The sequence below is a fragment of the Ctenopharyngodon idella genome, chromosome 9 (assembly GCF_019924925.1).
Source record: "Ctenopharyngodon idella isolate HZGC_01 chromosome 9, HZGC01, whole genome shotgun sequence".
Taxonomy (NCBI): Eukaryota; Metazoa; Chordata; class Actinopteri; order Cypriniformes; family Xenocyprididae; genus Ctenopharyngodon; species Ctenopharyngodon idella.
Genome location: NC_067228.1, coordinates 34,834,493 through 34,855,032, shown reverse-complemented (window position 1 = coordinate 34,855,032; position 20,540 = coordinate 34,834,493). Strand labels below are relative to the sequence as shown.

The following is a 20,540-nucleotide window of genomic DNA, read 5'->3' as shown; positions in this document are numbered from 1 at the left end:
CGCATTTATTTTCAATAAAAAACGAAAATAATGTTCTATAAGTGGAAATAATCTGCGAACGAGTGTTTAATAATATTAAAAGTGTTTATTGGGTAGGGTTAGGGGAAGGTGTAGGGAGGGTTTTTATTCTCCCTATAAAGCAGCATCCATTTAATAATTTTAATAAATATAATCATTTACACTCTATGATATTATTGCATCCTGTTAATGTACAAAAATACTGAGCTGCAAATAGTATCTGCCAATATAAAGTATAGATAGCATATAATTACTATTTACTCTTATTGCAAAGAACTGATACTTTTACATAGAGGTGCACCGCAAAAATCTCTCCCAAATAATGTTGCAAACTATACAGGGAACCCTCTCATTTGGTACACTACAATATTAGAGGTTACAGTTAACAGCAGAGCTATAATATTCAGCTGTTCAGATATAATAATTACACTTAAATTAAAACTTAAATGTCTGTATTAGTATCACAAAAGGTAGTTTTCATAAGCTCTTCATGGCAAATTTACACAAATATATAATTAACAGTAAATAAGCTCCTCTCTAGTGTTTTTTATATATAGATAGCTGGAACTGTGAACATTGGAAAACATTCCTGAGGTAAATTTGACATGTGACATATTGTTCACAAGCTGTTTTGTTAACGTCTTTCCGTGGTTGAAACACAAATAAAGTGATTACATAAGACATGATACATTCCGGTAAGTTGTACTATATCTTTCAACATACCTCTGATGATCATGCATGTTTTTCGAGATATAACTTGTATTGAAGAGGAAGAAAAGACTCGCGCTCCACGCTGCCGCCTGAACTGAGGCGTTACAGCGATCTGACACGTCACATTTAAGAGCGTCAAAACGCCATTTATTGTTTGAATTTCATGATAAAATGGACAGAATTTGAAAACTGAAACTTTAATTCTCATCAGAAGTAATAAAGCACAAAGCTTTTTGCAATTATTGGATGGGAGGCGCTACAAATAATATTTGATGTAGGAAAAAAAAACGCAGACCTGGTAACCCTGGCTTGAACTACAGGTCATTCATAGGGTCAAAAAGAGCCTGCTTTAACGTCACTATTTTTAAACTGTTAATGCGTTAAAATTCAACACAAGAGTGATTTTTTTTTCACGCACAGTATGTATGAGTTGCAGTCTGAACACGTTTTTCCGCACCCTTTTGATTGACAGGATATAATCGGCCCTGACCATCAGCAGTTTTTAAACAATCAGCGATGGCCGACAGTGATAATAATAGCTTTTATCAGCCAATACTGATTGTTGGCCGATACATCGGTGCATGTCTACTTTTACATGGCATAAATAAAATCTATTTTCACCTAGTGTAAATAGCATATTGCTAAGAAAATGCTGCTATTGTCACTTAGTGTAAATAGAATCTATCGCTATTTTTACTGCCTTAAGTTAATAGTTTTTGATGCCAAACAAAATACTGGTTTTGGATATCAGTCAGGACTTGCAGTTCACTGGTTTTGGGTATTAGACAAACTCTGCTGACAGTTTCGGATACCAAACTACATGGATGTCTTCTGACGGGGTCTGGCAAAGAGACTGGATCCAATATTCCTGGAGTGGAGATTCAAACTACAGCGTCTATTTCTTGCACACACAATGTGGTAAACGTGTCAGCGGTGTCAACACACTTCACAATGAATAAAAATGATAGCAATATGTAAAGTTTGTTCGGCTGAATTATTAAGAGGCGGATTGCTGCTGAAGAACTTTACTACGACCTGTGAACACGAACAGCATACTGAGTTCAATTACCCGATTTTTCAAATGCTATTTCTGGCTTTTGTTTACGGCTTAACTAATAAAAATTAGATGGTAAAAATGGTACAAATTATTTTTGGTTCATCACTAATTTGTCAAAAAAGATTACTGGATCTAAATGCAGATAAACATGTTTAATGGCTCAAACGTGATACACAATCCATGACCTGACCGTGATAACCATGACATGAAACATAGATACATGAAACCATGAACTTCAGAGGACCCGAACAAACAATAATCCACAAAGAGCAAGATCACAGGATCCTGACAGTTTCCTTTGTTATGGTTAATAAGTATGTTTTCATTGGTTGTCATGGTGATTTATTGATGATCTCACACCTGTTTCATATTCAGTTCATTATATTATGTATATATTGGCCTTCGTTCTCTAGTGTGTGCCTTAGCTCACTGTTTTTCGTGTATTTCCTTGTTTGTGGATTACTTGTTTTGTTTATTAAAGCTTATGCTGGAATGTGAGATTACAGATTACAGCACATCATAATTACTAATGCCAGTTCACCATGTTCAATCAGTGTAAACAGACGCCAACGGACTCTGACAGGGGTCACACACTGATCCGACAAAACCAGACGAAGTGTCTGTTGCCGTCTGCTGATGTGGTGTGAATTGGCGTTAACTTTACACACATATTCAGTCAAGCGTGTCCAAATATTTTACTACTATAAATAAACTTGCCTGTTTCAAGTTTAGGTTTTCAATGTTTTTCAAAGGTAAAAAAAAATATATATAATCTATTCAAAGTTTAATACATTCATACTTGCTTAAACTAAATGACTAACACTAATAATTGTGCTGAGGGAGATATGAGTCAACAGCTGCCCAGGATCTGGGCTGGAAGCCATGAAGAAGGAATAACCCACCCAAAGTTCTCCTCCTGTGGCCCATGACTGCTTCATCATTTACCACTTTACAAAAAATGTTTTTGTCCTAAAGTGTTTAATAGGAAAAAGTTCCTCATAAGGAGAGGTGTCAGAACTTCCCAGCAGCATATTCATCTGATTTTACTTCATACACAAATGTAACATGTTCACAGTCACTGTAGATCATTGTGATAAATGATCTATTCAGAAATACAATGTGATTTGTGTATTCTAATGTGCTGCACCTCAAACATGTGTTGGGTTCTTTAAGAACATCCTCCCACACCCTGGGGCGCATGTACTAAGAATGCGCGAGAGCTATGTTCATGTGTGATGTGTCGTATGTGTGACACGAGCTCTGTTAATAAATATCATCACATTCACCTGTGGCTCTCACTGTATAATTTATCGGACAAACAACAGTCACCATGAAATCAAACTGGACAATCCTTATTAATTTAAGGTTTTTTCAAGTTCCCTGTTAGCTGGGCCAACAATGACATCTCTTCTCTTCTCTGATGATGAGGGCGGGGCAACCTGTCACTCACTTGAGATCCACTAATAGCAAACCACAACCATCCAATCAATTCCCCACGGACAAAATCAAGCCCCGCCCTACATTTGTTCTTGTTCCAGAAGCCATTTCACTCAGATATACATCAGTTCTGTTTAATGCCAACTTTAAGCAGGAAATATGTGAGTTACTGTTCTACACAGAAACCATTAGCAACTACTTAGAACACCCTAGCAACCATAATCTGGCATTGCCATAAAAACCTGCTAAAAGGACCCAGAACACCTTAGCAACCACACAGTAGGGCAGCCAAATTTTGAGTTCAGCTTGGATTGAGAATTATGTTTTTGTGTGTGTGTACATATATGTATATATACAGTACTGTGCAAAAGTCTTAGGCACGTTAGTATTTTCACCCCAAAAATTGTTTTAAGCCAGTTATTTATATCTTTTGCTGTAGTGTGTCAGTAGGAAATATCAGTTCACATTTCCAAACATTCATTTTGTCATTAATTGTAATAATCCAGTGAGATTTTTTAATACACAAGGAGTCTGACAACATACCGGCGTGATGAATATGATCCTCAACTGGATGGAACTGGAATAAATACTTTGAATGTTGCGATCCTATCGGACTTATGATAGCCGCCTGAATCGTAACAAAGCACTGTTCGCCAGAGGAGAACTGGCCCCCCGACTAAGCCTGGTTTCTCCATTTTAACACCTATTTGCCACCTGTTTGCCACCTGATGTCACCTGTTGGAGTTTGGGTTCCTTGCCGCTGTCGCCTTTGGCTTGCTTAGTCGGGGACACTTGACATTTGACTTGACATTTGATATTCAACAGTGCTTTGATCTGCCTGCATTGACACCATTCTTTAAGAGCTGCTGTGCAGCCAAATTTATATACCAGTTATCACTGTAAAGCTGCTTTGACACAATCTGCATTGTAAAAAGCGCTATATAAATAAAGATGACTTGACTTGTCTTGACTTAAATCCAGAAGAACTGTGGCCGTGTCTCTAACCATGACTGCTGTTTTATTAGGGCTGGGTAATGACAAAAATATTCACATTTCGAATCATAAGCTTGCGATACAATTGACCCTTTGCCTAGAGACTGGTTAGATTGCCTATCAATCAATCATAATCTGCCGTTTTGTCCAAGTGGTACTCACTGCAGAGTCTATGATGACCAGCTCCACCTCTCTGGATGTCCAGTGGGGTGGAGAGATAGAGTTGTGGTTAGGGTGTGGTTGTACATTCACTCCTCCTCGCTGGACGTCTAACAAGTGGGAGCTACACGTAAGCTCCACCCATTTGCTCTGCAGCGAGCACCTTCCCGTTTTGTCCGACAAAGCAGTCAGGGAAGTTAGTAGGTTAACTTCGGTGGACTTGAACTTGAAAAATGATTACTGACATCTTTCCGCTGTTGAAACAACATTCCTTCTGATGTTCACAATCCAAAACTGTCCACTGACTTTGTATTGCGTGAAGCTGGCTCCTTGTCATTTCTTGCTTCAAGCAAAAGACAGAACAATGTCGTACTAGATGGAACTGGATTAAATATTTTGACTGTTGCGATCCCAATCTGACTTATGACCTGTAACGCTGCCTGAATCGTAATCATGCACTGTTCGCTGTTGGCCAGAGAAGAACTGGCCCCCTTCTCCCAAGGTTTTTTTTTTTTCTCCATTCTGTCACCTGATGGAGTTTGGGTTCCTTGACGCTGTCACCTTTTGGCTTGCTTAGTTGGAGACACTTGATATTCAACAATGTTTTTGATCTTCCTGCATTGACACCATTATATGCGAATTGAACTGAGCTGGACGATGACATCACTGTTTTCTCCAGAGCTGATATATAGATGAATTAACTAAATTAATAACTAATGATTTTTACAAAGGAATTAATCAATACTGAACTTACTTAAGCTGGACAATGACACTTTTCTTGTGCAGCCAAAATTATTCACCAGTTATCACTGTAAAGCTGCTTTGACACAATCTGCATTGTAAAAAGCACTATATAAATAAAGGTGACTTGACTTGACAATGTCTAAAAGCTGCTGTGTGACAGGGTATACAGCAAACAAGCTAAAAAACACAAAACTAAGTTTTTATAAGCTACCGTGCAGTAAAAGCCCAGCCTTTAAGGAGACAAAAGTGGATACAGGCAACATGAAGCATCAGCAGGAAGAATGGGTAAATTGTGGGAAAATTTTAGTTTCTCAATATATCTCCTCCTCTCAGGTTCACATAGGGTGGTGAAATAATCCTTTGACGTGGTTAAAAATAATGAATGTTTTTTTGTTTTTGTTTTGTTTTTTAGCATATCCTGTCGCCAATTACATTTCCCTCCAGTGGGTGTAGTTCTCTGAGTAATATGACATGTTGCGCTCTGTCTCAATTGCATGTATCCACTTTTGTGTCCTTAAACGCTCGCTTCTTTTTTCTTTTTTTGGGGGGTGTCGACAGCTTATAAATACTTACACTGAACAAAATTATAAACGCAACACTTTTGTTTTTGCCCCCATTTTTCATGAACTGAACTCAAAGATCTAAGACTTCTTCTATGTACACAAAAGGCCTGTTTCTCTCAAATATTGTTCACAAATCTGTCTAAATCTGTGTTAGTGAGCACTTCTCCTTTGCCGAGATAATCCATCCACCTCACAGGTGTGGCATATCAAGATGCTGATTAGACATGATGATTATTGCACAGGTGTGCCTTAGGCTGGCCACAATAAAAGACCACTCTAAAATGTGCATTGTTTGAATTTCATAATAACATTGAAAGAATTTGAAAGCTGAGACTTTTTTCTGCTCTGTCTTGATTGTCAGTGTGTTATCAGAGTCCTCTCTTCTCTGCTTTATTTTTTCACTACGTGAGAAAATGGATGTGTGGCGTGAGAACAGCGTCGGTTGCGTGAGTTCTTTGCAGTCCTGCACACAGCAATATCCTTCCTGGCAACCATTCACAACAGCCTGTTCTCATGCCAGTGAGTTTTGCGCAAACATGATTCACTCAGAATCCATTCTACCAGCTTAGACACTAATCTTCTGATGATGTGTCTGTTCAAACTGCCTCCATATTTTGAAATGTGCTTTATTTTAATATATATTGTAATGGATAACAGTAACAGCTATTCTGAATCACTGTTTTGTGAATTATTTCTCTCAGTCGCCCTCTAGAGTGTAAATCAGGCACTGCCCCTGATTCCCTCTAGCAAAATGTCTGACCACAGGAGCTTTTACTACTGCCATTTTTTTCTGAAGTTCACAAAAAAATTCTACCATATCTCAAGTGAAATGTAAGCTTCATGTAAGGCTTTGTAATAATACCGCGATCACTGTTAAACTGATAACTTTGCGTACTGGTTTGACATATTCAAAGGAAGCGACTTGATCCAAAGATTTAATCAGGAAAGATGAGAGGCAATTCTTGCTGTTGTTATTTTTTGCGTTTTGCAGTTGCAAATGTAATAAAATTGTATGAAGAAATGTTTTGGAGTAAAGTATTAGTTTTCTTTTTCTAATGTAGTGAAGTAAAAGTCAACAAAAATATTTATATTTAAGTCGAAATTACCTTATTTTTTAGTTTATTTTGTATATTGTATTTATAATTTTATTTTATTTCAATTAACAATTTTTTTTAATTTATTTATTTTTTAGTTTTAATATTAGTAAACTGTAGGGGAATTACAGTCAAACCACATAAAGAGACCAATATGCTCAGTGAAGACCAGGAGTCAAAGTTGAAGTTCAATCAGTTGACAGAAAGTTTACTGAAGACAAAGTTCTCCACACTTCCAAAGGCCGTAGAAAATGAGTAAGACGATCCAGCCCTGAAATAACTTAGGATACAGAAGCACTAGTACTTATAGTAATCAGTTGACGTCATGTCTACAAGTCCTGAAGTTACCAGTACAGATAATTCTAGCAAACGTGGTATTCTATTCTTTACGCAAATTAAGTCATTTGAAGACATTATCTTGGACACACTTGTTCTATATGGGCCATTCTACAGAAATTGGTGCAAACTGCTGTCCCACAACCAAAAAACACATTTACAAAGCATTTAAGTATTCAAATCTTATTTAAATAATATTTAAAGGGGTCATGAACTGCATTGTTTTATTGTTTTATAATGTTTCCTGGGGTGCACTTATAATGTTAGTACGATTTTTACATCAAAAATTGTCATAATTTAGAAATAAAAGGCAATTTTCCTACCCTGATTTTAGCCCTCTGATTTGAACACTCTGTTTTAAGGGGCGTGTCTGCTGTGAGACTTCAGTGTAAACGCCCACTGCTGTGATTGGCTGACATCTTTGCATATAAAATAGTATTACTTAAGTATTACTCTCGCTTTTAACACGTTTTTACTATTACAGCTTTCAAGGTTAACTAATCGTGAAAAGTGCTGCATTACATTTAGATCTATGGCATTATATTTAGATCGTGGCATGACAGTGATGAACAGCCGATAACAGACATGTTAAGTGCATGAAAGCAGTGATCTCGTCATTGCAACTCAATTTCTGCACACTAACGAATGCTTTCATCGTCACTAACAGTGCAATCCTGATGTAAACAAGAGATTTGTTGAATAAAATGGGAGTTTTGGTGCGGGTCCAGAACTCAGTCACTGATAAACTTGCTCTGTTTGATTGACAGCTCCAGCACGCGCTGTTTGATTGACAGCTCCAGCGATTGTAAAGGGAGCGTTCTTTGATCGCTTTCTATACATAATTTAATCACCGTTTAAATAACAGATTATTTTTATCCTACTAAGAGAAACAACGTGAAGTTGAGTGTTTAGTCACTGGTTTGATTTACTGACTCATAGACAAAGAACATCTGACTGTACATGAATCATTACATATCAGATCAGGCATTAGAATGAACACAGTTACTAACATGACATTGCATTACTGTCCATATCCTAAAAGTCTGTTTGCAAAGCCTGCGCCGAAATGTGATTGATTTACCAAAGAATTGAGAGAATAGAAATAAATAAAGCTCAACTGAGACATTCACATTGTTGAAAATAAATAATCATATTCCTAGTATTAGGATCCTTTGAAAGGTAATGTTATTTTAGTCCTGTATCGCTCTTCTCTCCTCGTCATCTCACTAACACACCAGTGGGTGGGGCTAACGTTGCAATGATGAAGTAGGCGTTGATTTCTTCTGCGGAGGCGGGGTTTCACCTATCTATGACAGGCACATTCCAGGATCAGTCATTCGCTGGGTCTGGTGTCACTAAAAGCTTTTTTTTGACTAACAAGAAAGTTTTCAGTTCTGAAACTTACAGGATATTCTTATAGTACGATGACCTCTTACATATCATATCAAAAGCTCAAGGAAAAACTGACTGCCCAATTCATGACCCCTTAAAATTGACCGCACTCCCTCCCATTACGTCACTTCCAGTTTGGCATTTTTCAGCTGCAGTAAAATTTTCTCACAAAAATGACTCCAGAAGCCTCAGAAGCATACTTATAAGTATATTTTAAAGAAAATCTAGTTCCTACATTATTTTTCTATACATTGACTCACTGGGGATCTAACCTGCAATATGCCCTTTCAGTAAGATTTTGTTTGGGCGCAGTACCAACGTTTCCCCATTAGATGCCAGCAAAACTCCACTGGAAAACACAGTGGTTGGATTTGTGATTTGCAGTGTGTTTTTTTTTTTTCTCTCTCTCTCTCAAATATTACAAACACACATACAATTTATTTATTTGGCTCAACAATGTGCATAAGCAGAAAACAAGATTAAAGCAAGTATTCGCTTTATAGGCCAAACCTGAGAAAATGGCACCATCTGGAAAAAAAAATAGTAAAATTAAATTTTGAAGCCTTGCCAACAGAATGAAAGCCTATTAACAAAGATAGTAACATTTCAGTTAAATGGCCCTGGGATTAAAAACTGCAGTTTTAATGGGGACATTTTTTGTCTTTAAGGTTCTGAAAGGAACTATTTTGTGTTCCTAGTGCAAAATAGATTTATTTTAAAAGGAAATGGGGGTGAAATAGTAAAATTCCAATAAAAATACACAGCTGTGGCAAAATGTATGCAGTTGGCATTAACACAGGCAAAATGATTAAAAAAAAAAAAAAAGCTGAAAAAGACAAAAATGTCCATAATGTTGGACAAGGGTTAAAGAGATAGAATGTGTTATAAATAGACTATTAAGAGCAAAATTTGAGATAACATTGTAAATATAACAGAGACATACAATGTTTACATACAATGTTTTTGTCTTGTATTTTTTTCTCATTGGGAGATCTCTGTTTCTTTGAAACGGGCCTCTGAATTTATTATTAACGTTTTAAATGGTTTATTAACGTTTTAGGCCTGAAATAAAAATATTTTTATGATGAATTTTAATTTTGCAATTTAATGTCTGGGTAAGGAATGAGGCTAAAGCAATACAATCTATATATAAATGGCATTTGACAAGTGTAAGGTGTCTTGTAGTTGATCGTGGTAGTAGACTGTAAAGCTCCATCATGGTAGTGGAGCAGTTGTCATGTCCCCGCAGCGCCGCTAGTGGTGCTGTGAGTCTGCCGAGCACTGAACTCTAAACCCCCGCAGATCTGTTCAATGAGAGCAGAAGATATCATAATATCGAAAGTGCATTAGTGGTCGTTTTAACGGTTCACCACCTCAGCAGGGAATAATATTCCGTAGGATAAGGAATTCCGATGAATATTCGGTGCAGTTGATGATCTGTGGCGTTTATACAGTCTGTCCGGAGTGAGATCCCGTAGAGGCTGAACCCACTGCAGGTAAGCGGGCTCGATTACAGATCTACCTGACGCATGAGCGCTCTGACCGCCTCACCGCGTTACTCGAGCACCGAGGCTTAGTAGCTACTGTAGGCCAATGTTTACATTTACTTAGAATGTATATCCAGCTAGCGGTATTGTGTGGAGATCACTTTTCCTGAATAAAATGGCGCTGTAATAATTATATAAGAGATTAATTTGCAAAGGCGTTTAGATTAAACGACTAATAACGCTTAATCGGATGTAGCGCCCCGCTCTTTCGGCCTGCATTTAACGGCCCTCATCCGCCATTGTTTTATAGCCACTTTTACAGCGATTAATGAACACAAACTTTACGTATTTAATAAAATTAGATAACAAAACTCGCACTTGCTTGAGGTTATATTTCTATTTTTAGCATTTTTAAGTTAAAATCAGTGCAGTATCACATCAAAGTTTCTGTTTCCTGGGTTTGTTTTTAGCATCGCAGCTAACGAGAGAAATATCAAAATAATGTGTGATTTTGACAGCTAGAGCCTCAAACTGAATTTTAAACTGATATATAATACAGATTTGCCTTAACAGTGGTTAAGGTGTCCAAATACTGGCTGAATGTGATGTTTTAGGAGTTATTTAGCGTATCGATTTGATGACAGAGATGTTTATTTAGCAAAATCGATCATTTGTTAAGTTCGAACTTAAAGGAAAGATGAAATGGGTATAGTTATGATATCCGCAGAAGTGTTTTAATTCAGTGTCACAATACAATCAACATGTACCATGGTGTTTCCGTGGTTTCTTTGCCAATTATCTTGATTTACCATGTATGTCACATGATACATTAAATATGCTAATCATTCAGTGTCATTATGTAAAAATGTTTACTCATCGAAGTACTTTGTGCCACCATACAGTACATCGTCTTATTTTGACAACATAATACATATTTTTTAACAGTGTGTACCTCATGCAAGCTGAACCGTCCTGTCAGTCATAATACAGTTATGTCAAAACCAAGCTGAGGATGTAATATTCATCAGTTATGGTTTTGTCACATGCCTGTTTGTTTTGGTCCCACTGGTCTCTGTTTTTGTGTTGAGATCTTAGTAGTTAACCTATGACCGCCTCAACTAGCTGTGACTCTGGGTTGACGTTTAGTTCAAATATTAAACCGAGTCACAAGGGCTGACTATTATATACTGCTTTAGTGCTTGGTCATGATTAAATGGATATTACGTACATTTATAGGCTTCGTGTAGTATACGACTTGCATTTGTGACTTGTGAATATATATGGTGAGTTTGACATATGTCATTCATGTGGTGTAATGTAGACTCTCTTCTGTCTCCGATCAGCTGATGTTCTCAGGGACCAGAGTCACGTGATGTACGAAGGTAAACACATCCATTTCTCAGAGGTGGATAATAAGCCGCTGTGCTCCTACAGCCCCAAACTCTGCAAGCAGCGCAGATTGAACGGATACGCCTTCTGCATCCGTCATGTTCTGGAGGACAAAACCGCTCCGTTCAAACAGTGTGAATATGTGGCGAAGTACAACAGTCAGCGATGCACCAACCCCATCCCCAAAGCAGAGGAGCGACGGTAAGCTTGAGGAGGGTCACGGTTTGTGAGGAGTGTGTAGAGTCGGTGCTTATTCAGGTGTTCAGTTTATTTAATCATTTATAACACTTTCATTTCCCGTAATGGTTATAGAGCACCAGGTAAAGAGTGGCTTTCCTGTGGTACAGCCCTTTTTATTTTTTCCCAAATTCTGTTTTTTCCATTTTAATTTTTCTAGATTCTGTTTTTTCTGTACTGTGGCTTAATAATTAAATTAAATGTTAGTGATAAAAAAGGCACGTTTTTATCGATTTATTAAAAGTTGTAAGGAAAAATAATTTTAAGGCTCTATGAATGCAATGTGTTTTATTTTTTTTTTTTCAAATTCTGTTTTGTTTTTCCTAAATTCCATGGTTTCCATTTTAATTATTCTGGATTCCATTTTAATGGTTTAATAATTTTAATAGTGAAAAAGCACGTCTCATTACAGAGACCAGAGAACAAGAATACTTCATGTTTAAACAGTCTTTTTGTGGTTTAATATTCACAGACATTCGTCCTTATCACGATTTGATTAAGTGTGCAGCCCTACTTTTGATTTATTCATCCAAATTCTTTGACATTTCACATGATACATTAAATTAAATTTTTATATCTGGATTCCATGATTCTGTCCTTGTTTTCTGCACCACAGAAATCATACTGTGGTAAAATCACTGTAATGCACAGATTTAGTGCCCTATTGCAGTTATTGAACAGCGGCTACAGTAATATGATTTTCTGCAGTATCAATACAGCTGCACTTTCTTACTCTCTCTACGACAGCAAGTCGACACACACTGCAGTGTGTGTGTATTTTAATGTAATAAGTAGGGCTGCATTTGAGAATGTGTTCATTTACATGCGAGCAGCTCATGATCCAGTGTTTCAGCGTCTCAGTGCCCCGATATACTCACGGTGAAGTTCTTTTTCATTCTTCACTTAGGGCTAAAAAGAAGTTTGAAATACCTTTTCAGTGATACACTGTTAAAGGATTAGTTCACTTTAAAATGAAAATTACCCCATGATTTACTCACCCTCATGCCATCCTTTTTCACACAGCACGTTGATCCCAGAAAATTGCCATAAAATTGCCAGGGTGCCTTCTGTGTGAACGTTTACACGTTCTGGCATTGATTCCGGGATCAATTCCGTGATGGGGACCTAGTAAAAGTGCCAGGATCAGTCCCGGAACGTGCCCTGTGTGAACAAAATCCGTAATCAATGCCGTAAGGGGTGCATTGTAGTGATGATGCTGAAGCTGAGATAATTCGCCAGATTATGGAACGGTACGCAATGTGCTGGTTTATGATCGAATCAGAAGAATAAATGCACAAGCGTGGTTTCTCTAGAGAGAAATCACAGATCATAAGCAAACTTAAGATGCTGCGGAGACATTACACGTCACATCCTGATGGAAAGTGTCTTTGCAGGATGTGTGTGAACACACCCACAGATTCCAGAAATTCACTGGCAGTGTGAATGAACCAAAATCAAACGATCCCTGGACACATTATCGGGGTATTTTCCGGAATTTCTGTGTGAAAAGGGTTTTAGTCTTTCTTCTTTCTGATGAACACAAGTTCATCAGTGGAGTTATATTAATAAATATCCTGACGCGTTCGAGCTTTATAATGGCAGTGAGCGGGATCAACGAGTATGAGCTGAAGAAAGTGTCTCCATCCATCATAAAAGTACTCCATACAGCTCCGGGGGGTTAATAAAGGCCTTCTGAAGTGAAGCGATGCGTTTGTGTAAGAAAAATATCCATATTTAACACGTTATGAAGTAAAATGTCTAGCTTAGATACTTTCCGTATTCAATAAGCTTGTGGCAGTAAATGCAATAAAATCTGTCTGAACATTGTCTATTCTTTCTTTAAAATTACTTAAAATGTTTAACCAGAATTATTAAGCAAAATCAGAATCACAAACAGAATCATTACATTTCATATAATTCTATGTGTTGATAACAGGGTTATTATTGTTTACCAAAACTAAAGCTAAAAAAAAAAAAAAAAAAAAAAATTCATTACTTGAAATACACGGTAAAAAAAAAAATATATTAAAATAAATGAAAATGAAAAATGCTGCCTTGGGAACTACCTGAAATGAAATGTTTAAGTTGAAGTACTAAAATTACTAAAATAACAAACTAATAAATAAAATATAAACACATAATAAATATAAATTTAAAAACTACATAGACACATTTGGAAAAGCAACAACAACAACTAATAAAACAGACAAAAACACAACAAAATTACCAAAACTTCAACTAAAATTTAAGTGCAGTAAAAAAATAAAAAAAATTGAAAAACATATAGTATAATAGTATAATACTAAAATAAAACTGGTGGATAAGTTTTCTGGTCTAATAATAATGCTTTTGTGAAAGCCTATGCATTACAGCAATATTACCTGAGAATCAATGAAATAAAGCACTAAAATTTGATCAAAGTCAGTAGCATGGCTTCGTTGATAGAACTGTAATCAGTTCATGATCTAATCATTCAGATGTTCTTTTAAATGTGTGATTTGAGTCAAACGTTGTTCATTTGCTTTGGCAGATACTGTAACAGCCACCTACAGGTGCTTGGCTTCATCCCGAAGAAGGAGCGTAAGAAGAAGCAGGACGCTCTGGAGGAGGTTCGCGCCCGCGCTCATGTGGAGTCTGTCGCTCTGAACATCACCGTTCCCTCTCTAGCTCTGAGAGACTCTAATGGGCTGGACGGCCTCCCCCCGTCTCCACCCTGCTCCCGTCTGACCCCAATGCACCTTTCGGACGCCGACCTCCTCGACCCCTTCGCCTTCTACGAGGAGGACACGGACGGGGAGGAGAGTGTGGCGCAGAAGAGCTCCAGCAAGTGGAAGCTGCCCGGCCGGCCGGTGATTGGCCTGAGGGTGACCGCCCGGGACCCAGAGCGCCGCCAGCCGGACATCGAGCACTTTAGCGCCGTCACTGAACCCTGCACACTTCCAACCTCCCCACATTTACCACAGCCACCTCCACCGCCGGCTCCACCTCCGCCTCAACCCTCAGCGAGGCTCGTCCAGCCCCCTCAACATACAGAGCGGCCCACTTACGCCCAACATGGGGCAGTGCAGACTCTGCTATGCAAGCCAGCTCCTCCTCAGACTGGGCCTTCTGCGTTGTCTGGTCTGCTCCCGTCAGCTGGGGTTCAGCACCAGCCTGTTATCCGGAGACCTGTCCCTGCTGCATCCCCTCGCCCACCTGCTGCCCCAGACTGCCCGCAACCCCGCTCTGTGGCCATGCGCCCCACTGCCTTTACAGCACCCCCTGTCTGCCTGCTCAGGCTACAGCACCTTGTGCAGCTCTACGCTCAGAGACAGAGAGAGCACGGAGACCTGTTCCCACATCTTGGTATGACCTCCTTACTTCATCAAAACACTACTGTCCTACACACTGCAGCATTTGAGCGCAGTGGCGCTGGTGCTACTAAGTTCTACAGATGGTGGCACCAGCCCCTGATTTGGTAGCGCTGGGGGGATTTTAATCATAAAGTTAATTTAATCATAAAATTACTATTGTTTGCATTAATCAGTGCATTTACTAATAATGTTACTTTTTTTTTTATTGGAAATTTGACAGTAAAGCACTGAGCTTGAATTTAGATGCAAATAAAATGCAGATAAATGTGCAAAAACCTAATTTTTATAGGGAAAATTTAAATACTCCACTCTTATTAATGTACCATTGTTCTTTTGAGGGCTTTTCACACTGCGCTTAACCCCAGGTTATCTTTGTTCTAAACACCACTTTTAATCCAGGGTAAAGGACTGTACTTGTGCTCACACTTGTAATTTAGATGTGGGGTTAGCACCACTTTTTACCTGGGGTTATGAAACCCTGCTCCGGAGCAGGGTTAGCACTGCTTTCGCGGTGTTATCCCCACTTTGCGGTGCCAAACTTGTACAGTGTGAAACGATGCGGTGTTAGAATGTTAGAGCTAGACGCTTAGCAACAGACAACCAATCACATACTCATTTGCCTGCTTTGGACAGTCACGGGAAACGGTGCACATTGTATGAGTAGAAATGGCTAATAAGTCAATAAGTGCTCCTTTGCCACCATCTTACGGTTAAAGTGTTTGCTACGAAGTGTCAGTTTTCCTACGTCTTTAAACTTTTAGTTTTACAAATCATCACATTAAAAATAACATTAAAACTGGATAATATTTAAAGCTTTGAAGTGCTGGAAAAAGTGTGAAGCACTTGAATGCCCTTGAAAAGTGCTTGGATTTTAATTTCAGAAGGTTGTAATAACCAAACCCTGAGATGAAGAATACTTGACTATTTCTTGACTATTTCTGCCACAATACCATGGTTACAGTTAGCGTTACATTGAATCAATGTTGGTGATTTGTGGATTGAAAAGCCCTCTATTACTTGTTCGTTCATGGCACAATGTCTCTCCTGATTTCCACGTCAGAGCTGTTTGATCTGATATGGTTTATAACACAGAATTCCTCCCTCAGAATTGAGAGATATAAAGTCGCAATTAACTTTTTTTATTAAACAAGTTTACATACTAGAACGACACAAGTTTGTGCTCATTAAGCTTTTTTTGTTGTTGTTTTTGAAAGAAATTAATACATTTATTTAGCAGTGATGCATAAAATTGACCAAAAGTGACAGAAAAGATATTAATAATGTTACAGAAGATTTATATTTCAAATGAATGGCATTCTTTTGAACTTTCTATTCATCAAAAAACCCTAAATAAAAATATATAAATATATGAACATCAAATCAGCATATTAAAATGATTTCTGAAGGATCATGTGACACTGAAGACTGGAGTAATGATGCTGAAAATTCAGCTTTGATCACAGGAATTAATTACATTTTAAAAATATAATAAAAACAGTTTGTCCTTCATACCTGATAATATATGCATGTGTGTTTGCGTAGGCCTAGACTGGTCCGAGGACAGTACAGATGAAGACACAGAGGAGCTTGTTCCTTTATTGCCTCAGGCCTGGAGACTTCAGGAAAGAAGCCCCCATCAAAGGTAAGAAATTCACTCTTCACTTGCGTCTCAGGTTAATATAATGCCATTTACAATTAAGTTACTTCATGAGTGCAGAAAAAAATGTTTTAGAGACAAAGAAGCATTTAATTGCTTTTTTTAAAAATAACTTTATTATATCTTAATATTTTTTTGGTTTGTTTGTGTGTTTGTCAGCTCCTCCAATGAAAAGCCGCTTTCCCGTCGGGCACGTCTGGCACAGCTATGTACATACCTGCAGGAAAGGTATAAACACCTGTGCCGACAGGACAGGGCAGCCACCCGTCACAGCAGATACCGATACGCCTTCCGGAAAGCTCTGCTCCATGCTGCAAGCAAAGACCCAGACTGCACTGCACAGCTCATTCAGAAACTCAGCAAGAACTCCCAGACCTCAGCCGGGTGCGTGAACATGGTCTGCACTCAGTCAACACGTGGACTGTGTATGTGTGCTTTAATTTTAATATTTGTATCATTTTTTTTTTTCAGTTCAAGGTCTGCAGTACCACCCAAGTATGAAAGGACAGTGTGTACGGGAACTACGAAAGGTCAAAACTGCAGCAACGTAGCTTTACCATTTTCACGCCACTGTTTTCAACGTATCCTTTAACATACACTTACTTTAAGTAAAATGAACTGTTAGTGGTGGCCTAGTGATGAAACAATGTCGGTTTGAACAAGTAACACCTTCGTGTGGTTGTCAGATGTGTCAGTGTTATGTTCTTGACAGCGTGTCGCCGCAGATATCCTACTGAATCGCTCTCAGCAGCTGTTCTCCAGTTGCACGGCACGGTTCGCTGATGGACAGCAGTGCTCTGTTCCTGTGTTTGACATCACTCACCAGACACCTCTTTGTGACGAACATGCCAAGAAAATGGTGAGAGACCACACCTTACATGGACAACCTTAACAGGGTGTGTTAACAGCACAGAATTGGTTGTAAGTAAATGTGTGTGTGGCAGGATAATTTCCTGCGTGGAGATGGCAACAGACGCAGTCTGCAGCAACAGCGGCGTCCACGTAAGAAGACCAAGCCGCCTGCACTGACTAAGAAACACAAAAAGAAGAGACGACGAGGTCCGCGCAGACCGCAGAAGCCCATTCCCCCAGCTGTGCCACAGGGCAACTTGCTAATGCCCTCCCTCTCACTGCCGACCCACCACGCCCATGTCAGGTGCCCTTACTTTCAAATACATCACAGTCTTGCTTCACAAATGTGTGGTTGTTGCATTCCAAAATGTCATAACACATCACAAACACCAGTGTTGTGTTCAAGACTGGCTCATTCAGACGGTGTAAATATGTTTTCTGCTGGGGCGAATGAAGCCTGGTGTTGCGTCAGTCTCACACAAGCCTCTGCAGCATACACACACGGTCTGTTTGACGTATGACATCGAAGTAGTGTGAGAGTGATTTAAGATCAGTTGGCTGAACTATGTTGAACTTTATTGTTTTACATACAGCCGCTGTATTAAGCAGTACATAAAGTATTGAATGAAAAGAGTTTGTGTTGCTGTTTAATAATGTTGTCACGATACTGGAATTTCTGTCTTCTATACCATACCTTGGGTATAGGGCTGCAACTAACGATTATTTTGATAGTCGATTGGTTGGCTGATTATTTCTTCGATGAATCAATGTATTAGATTAAAAAAAAATATATATATATATTTTATTTTATTGAGATGGAGTTTCGGAGATGGTTTGGCAAGAACTAATGACGGCAATGAAGCCAAGTGCAGTTTATGCCACAGGACTTTTAAATTGGGAACTATGGAAATGAAGGCAAATTACAAGTTATTTCATGTTTTAGAATGCACTTTTAGAATACTTTTCCTTCAGCCGGTTAAAATTTACAACAACACGTGTGTGCTGCACTACAGAAATTAAATAATCAAATGTAAAATAGCACTGGATAGTCTTCATTGTAAAAATTGAATACAAATTAATGCTTATAATTAAAGTTACAAATGTTATTTAGTCAAGAGCAGTGAGTGATTTTCTCTGTCTTTTGTTCATTTATTAACATGACAGACAGCAGCAGGTTTATTAGGCTGCTGTCACTTTAAGAGCTTATGCACAGATCCAATATACCAGGGCTCGTCAACTGGCGGCCCGTGGGCACCCCAATCTCCCTCCTCCTCTTTTCCTGGCGGTGTGGCTAAATTTGGTTAGATATGTGGCCGCAGTGGCGCCTGCAGCTGTACAGCTATATACGCACTGTTCGTACCATGCACGCTCCTCTGACTGACCTGAGAAACGTTTTCCGTGCAAATATTTCAGCAGTTATTATGTGTGTTCCGTTTTTCTGTCGACTGAACCAATGATACCTATCATTCGTGAATTAATCATTCTTTTGGCTCGATTCTTTCTTTTCCGTGAATTGGCTGAACTCGCTTGCATAACGATCTGAAACGATTTGGATTCGTTCGGACTGCTCTGTCACTGAATCATCTGTAGTTGTTTCTCGGTCAGTAACAACAAATATAGAACAAATAGCGCTGTTTTCATGTTTTCACTAGTTTACTTTGAACTACGCAGCACGGCCTAGTGGATAATAGAACGAAAGCTTAAAGAAGCTGCGTTTATTCCTGGTCACCATTATTAAACATCTAGTGAGAAGCATTTCAATTCGAGACACACCTCTCGTTTACAAACTACAAAACACTCAGTGATTAAACTAGTTTTAAATTGGATGAAACAGCCTCAACATTCCCAACAATGAGGAAAACTGGAGGAACATTGTGCAATGAATGAAGACTTTTAAATCCCAAAATCACTACCCTTACAAACATTTACCATGAATGAACTGTACTAAGTTACCATGGTTTGTGGAAATGTGGAATAGTTATATTGAAAACGATGTTATAGCCATTTATATTGCAATATATTTATTAGGTGGGTAGGGGAATATATAATTCATGTTTTTGTTAAGTTGTAGTTTGTACATGTGTTTAGGCATTTTTTTTATAGGCCTATATAACATATAATATCATTTGACAGTGGTAGTGAGTAGCCATGTATGGTTTTACCTGTGGATACCAAGGTCCCACCCCCCCACACACAGATGCACACAGGAGCGTTTGAAAGCAGGTGTCTATCGCGGATCAGTCCACTGATAGACGCCTGCTTTCAAACGCTCCCGCTTTCAAATTCAAACACTTCCGTGTGCTTTCAAACGCTGCTGTGCATTGATAATTGTATCATATCCGATTAGCGCATCACTATATGGAGAAAAATCCTGGAATGTTTTCCTTAAAAAACTTAATTTCTTTTCGACTGAAGAAAGTTAGGCATAAACGTCTTGGATGACATGGGGTGGGTAAATTATCAGGAAATTTTATTCTGAAGTGAACTAATCCTTTAAGGACAAACATAAAGGGAACTCTATCAACCCCTTGAACTGAGGTTTGTTACCGCCAAAGCAACAACGCAAGAGGATCTGTGCTTGTGATGTGTTGGCAAAACATTCATATTCATGTATTTCATAGAGAATGTTTCTGACTTGATTCAACTAAAATTTAACTAAGTTTATTCTCCGCTTGCATTCACTCTATGCTGTCGCTCTTGCAGGAGTCCGTCGACCCCTGAACTAAGTGCAGATGAGCTTCCTGATGACATCACAAATGAAATGCCTGACATTCCCAATGATCTTGAGCTGAATCAGGAAGATTTCTCCGACGTGCTGCCCAGACTACCCGATGATCTTCAGGATTTCGACCTTTTTGAGGGTAACGTCACATGTGATTATATGACAACAGAATATCGTAAAGACTTGAGGGTGGCCTCTTTTGACTTGGGCCAGCAAGCAATTACACAGACTGCCCTAGCATTGTGGCAATTTTGCACCAGTTTGTCAATCACCACTCATGTTTTCTTCAGAAAATGTAAAAATCTTCTTGTTAGTTGGCTTGTTTGCACTTTGTCTGAG

At 38.6% G+C, this 20,540-nt stretch overlaps 1 protein-coding gene across 2 annotated transcripts in view; it reads left to right on the top strand.

Moving 5' to 3' along the window:
- The first annotated feature begins 9,742 nt into the window (after positions 1 to 9,742).
- LOC127519166 (INO80 complex subunit D) overlaps positions 9,743 to 20,540 on the top strand; it is an 18,755-nt gene continuing 7,957 nt past the window's right edge. For both annotated transcript variants that reach the window (XR_007931740.1, XM_051906682.1), the window contains exons 1-9: positions 9,743 to 10,000; positions 11,335 to 11,581; positions 14,148 to 14,962; positions 16,513 to 16,612; positions 16,787 to 17,011; positions 17,099 to 17,208; positions 17,353 to 17,486; positions 17,572 to 17,783; positions 20,183 to 20,340. Coding sequence is in view for 1 of the 2 variants with exons in the window: in XM_051906682.1 (XP_051762642.1) it covers positions 11,364 to 11,581; positions 14,148 to 14,962; positions 16,513 to 16,612; positions 16,787 to 17,011; positions 17,099 to 17,208; positions 17,353 to 17,486; positions 17,572 to 17,783; positions 20,183 to 20,340 (1,972 nt within the window). In the remaining variant the exon portion in view is untranslated. The remainder of the gene's footprint in view (positions 10,001 to 11,334; positions 11,582 to 14,147; positions 14,963 to 16,512; positions 16,613 to 16,786; positions 17,012 to 17,098; positions 17,209 to 17,352; positions 17,487 to 17,571; positions 17,784 to 20,182; positions 20,341 to 20,540) is intronic.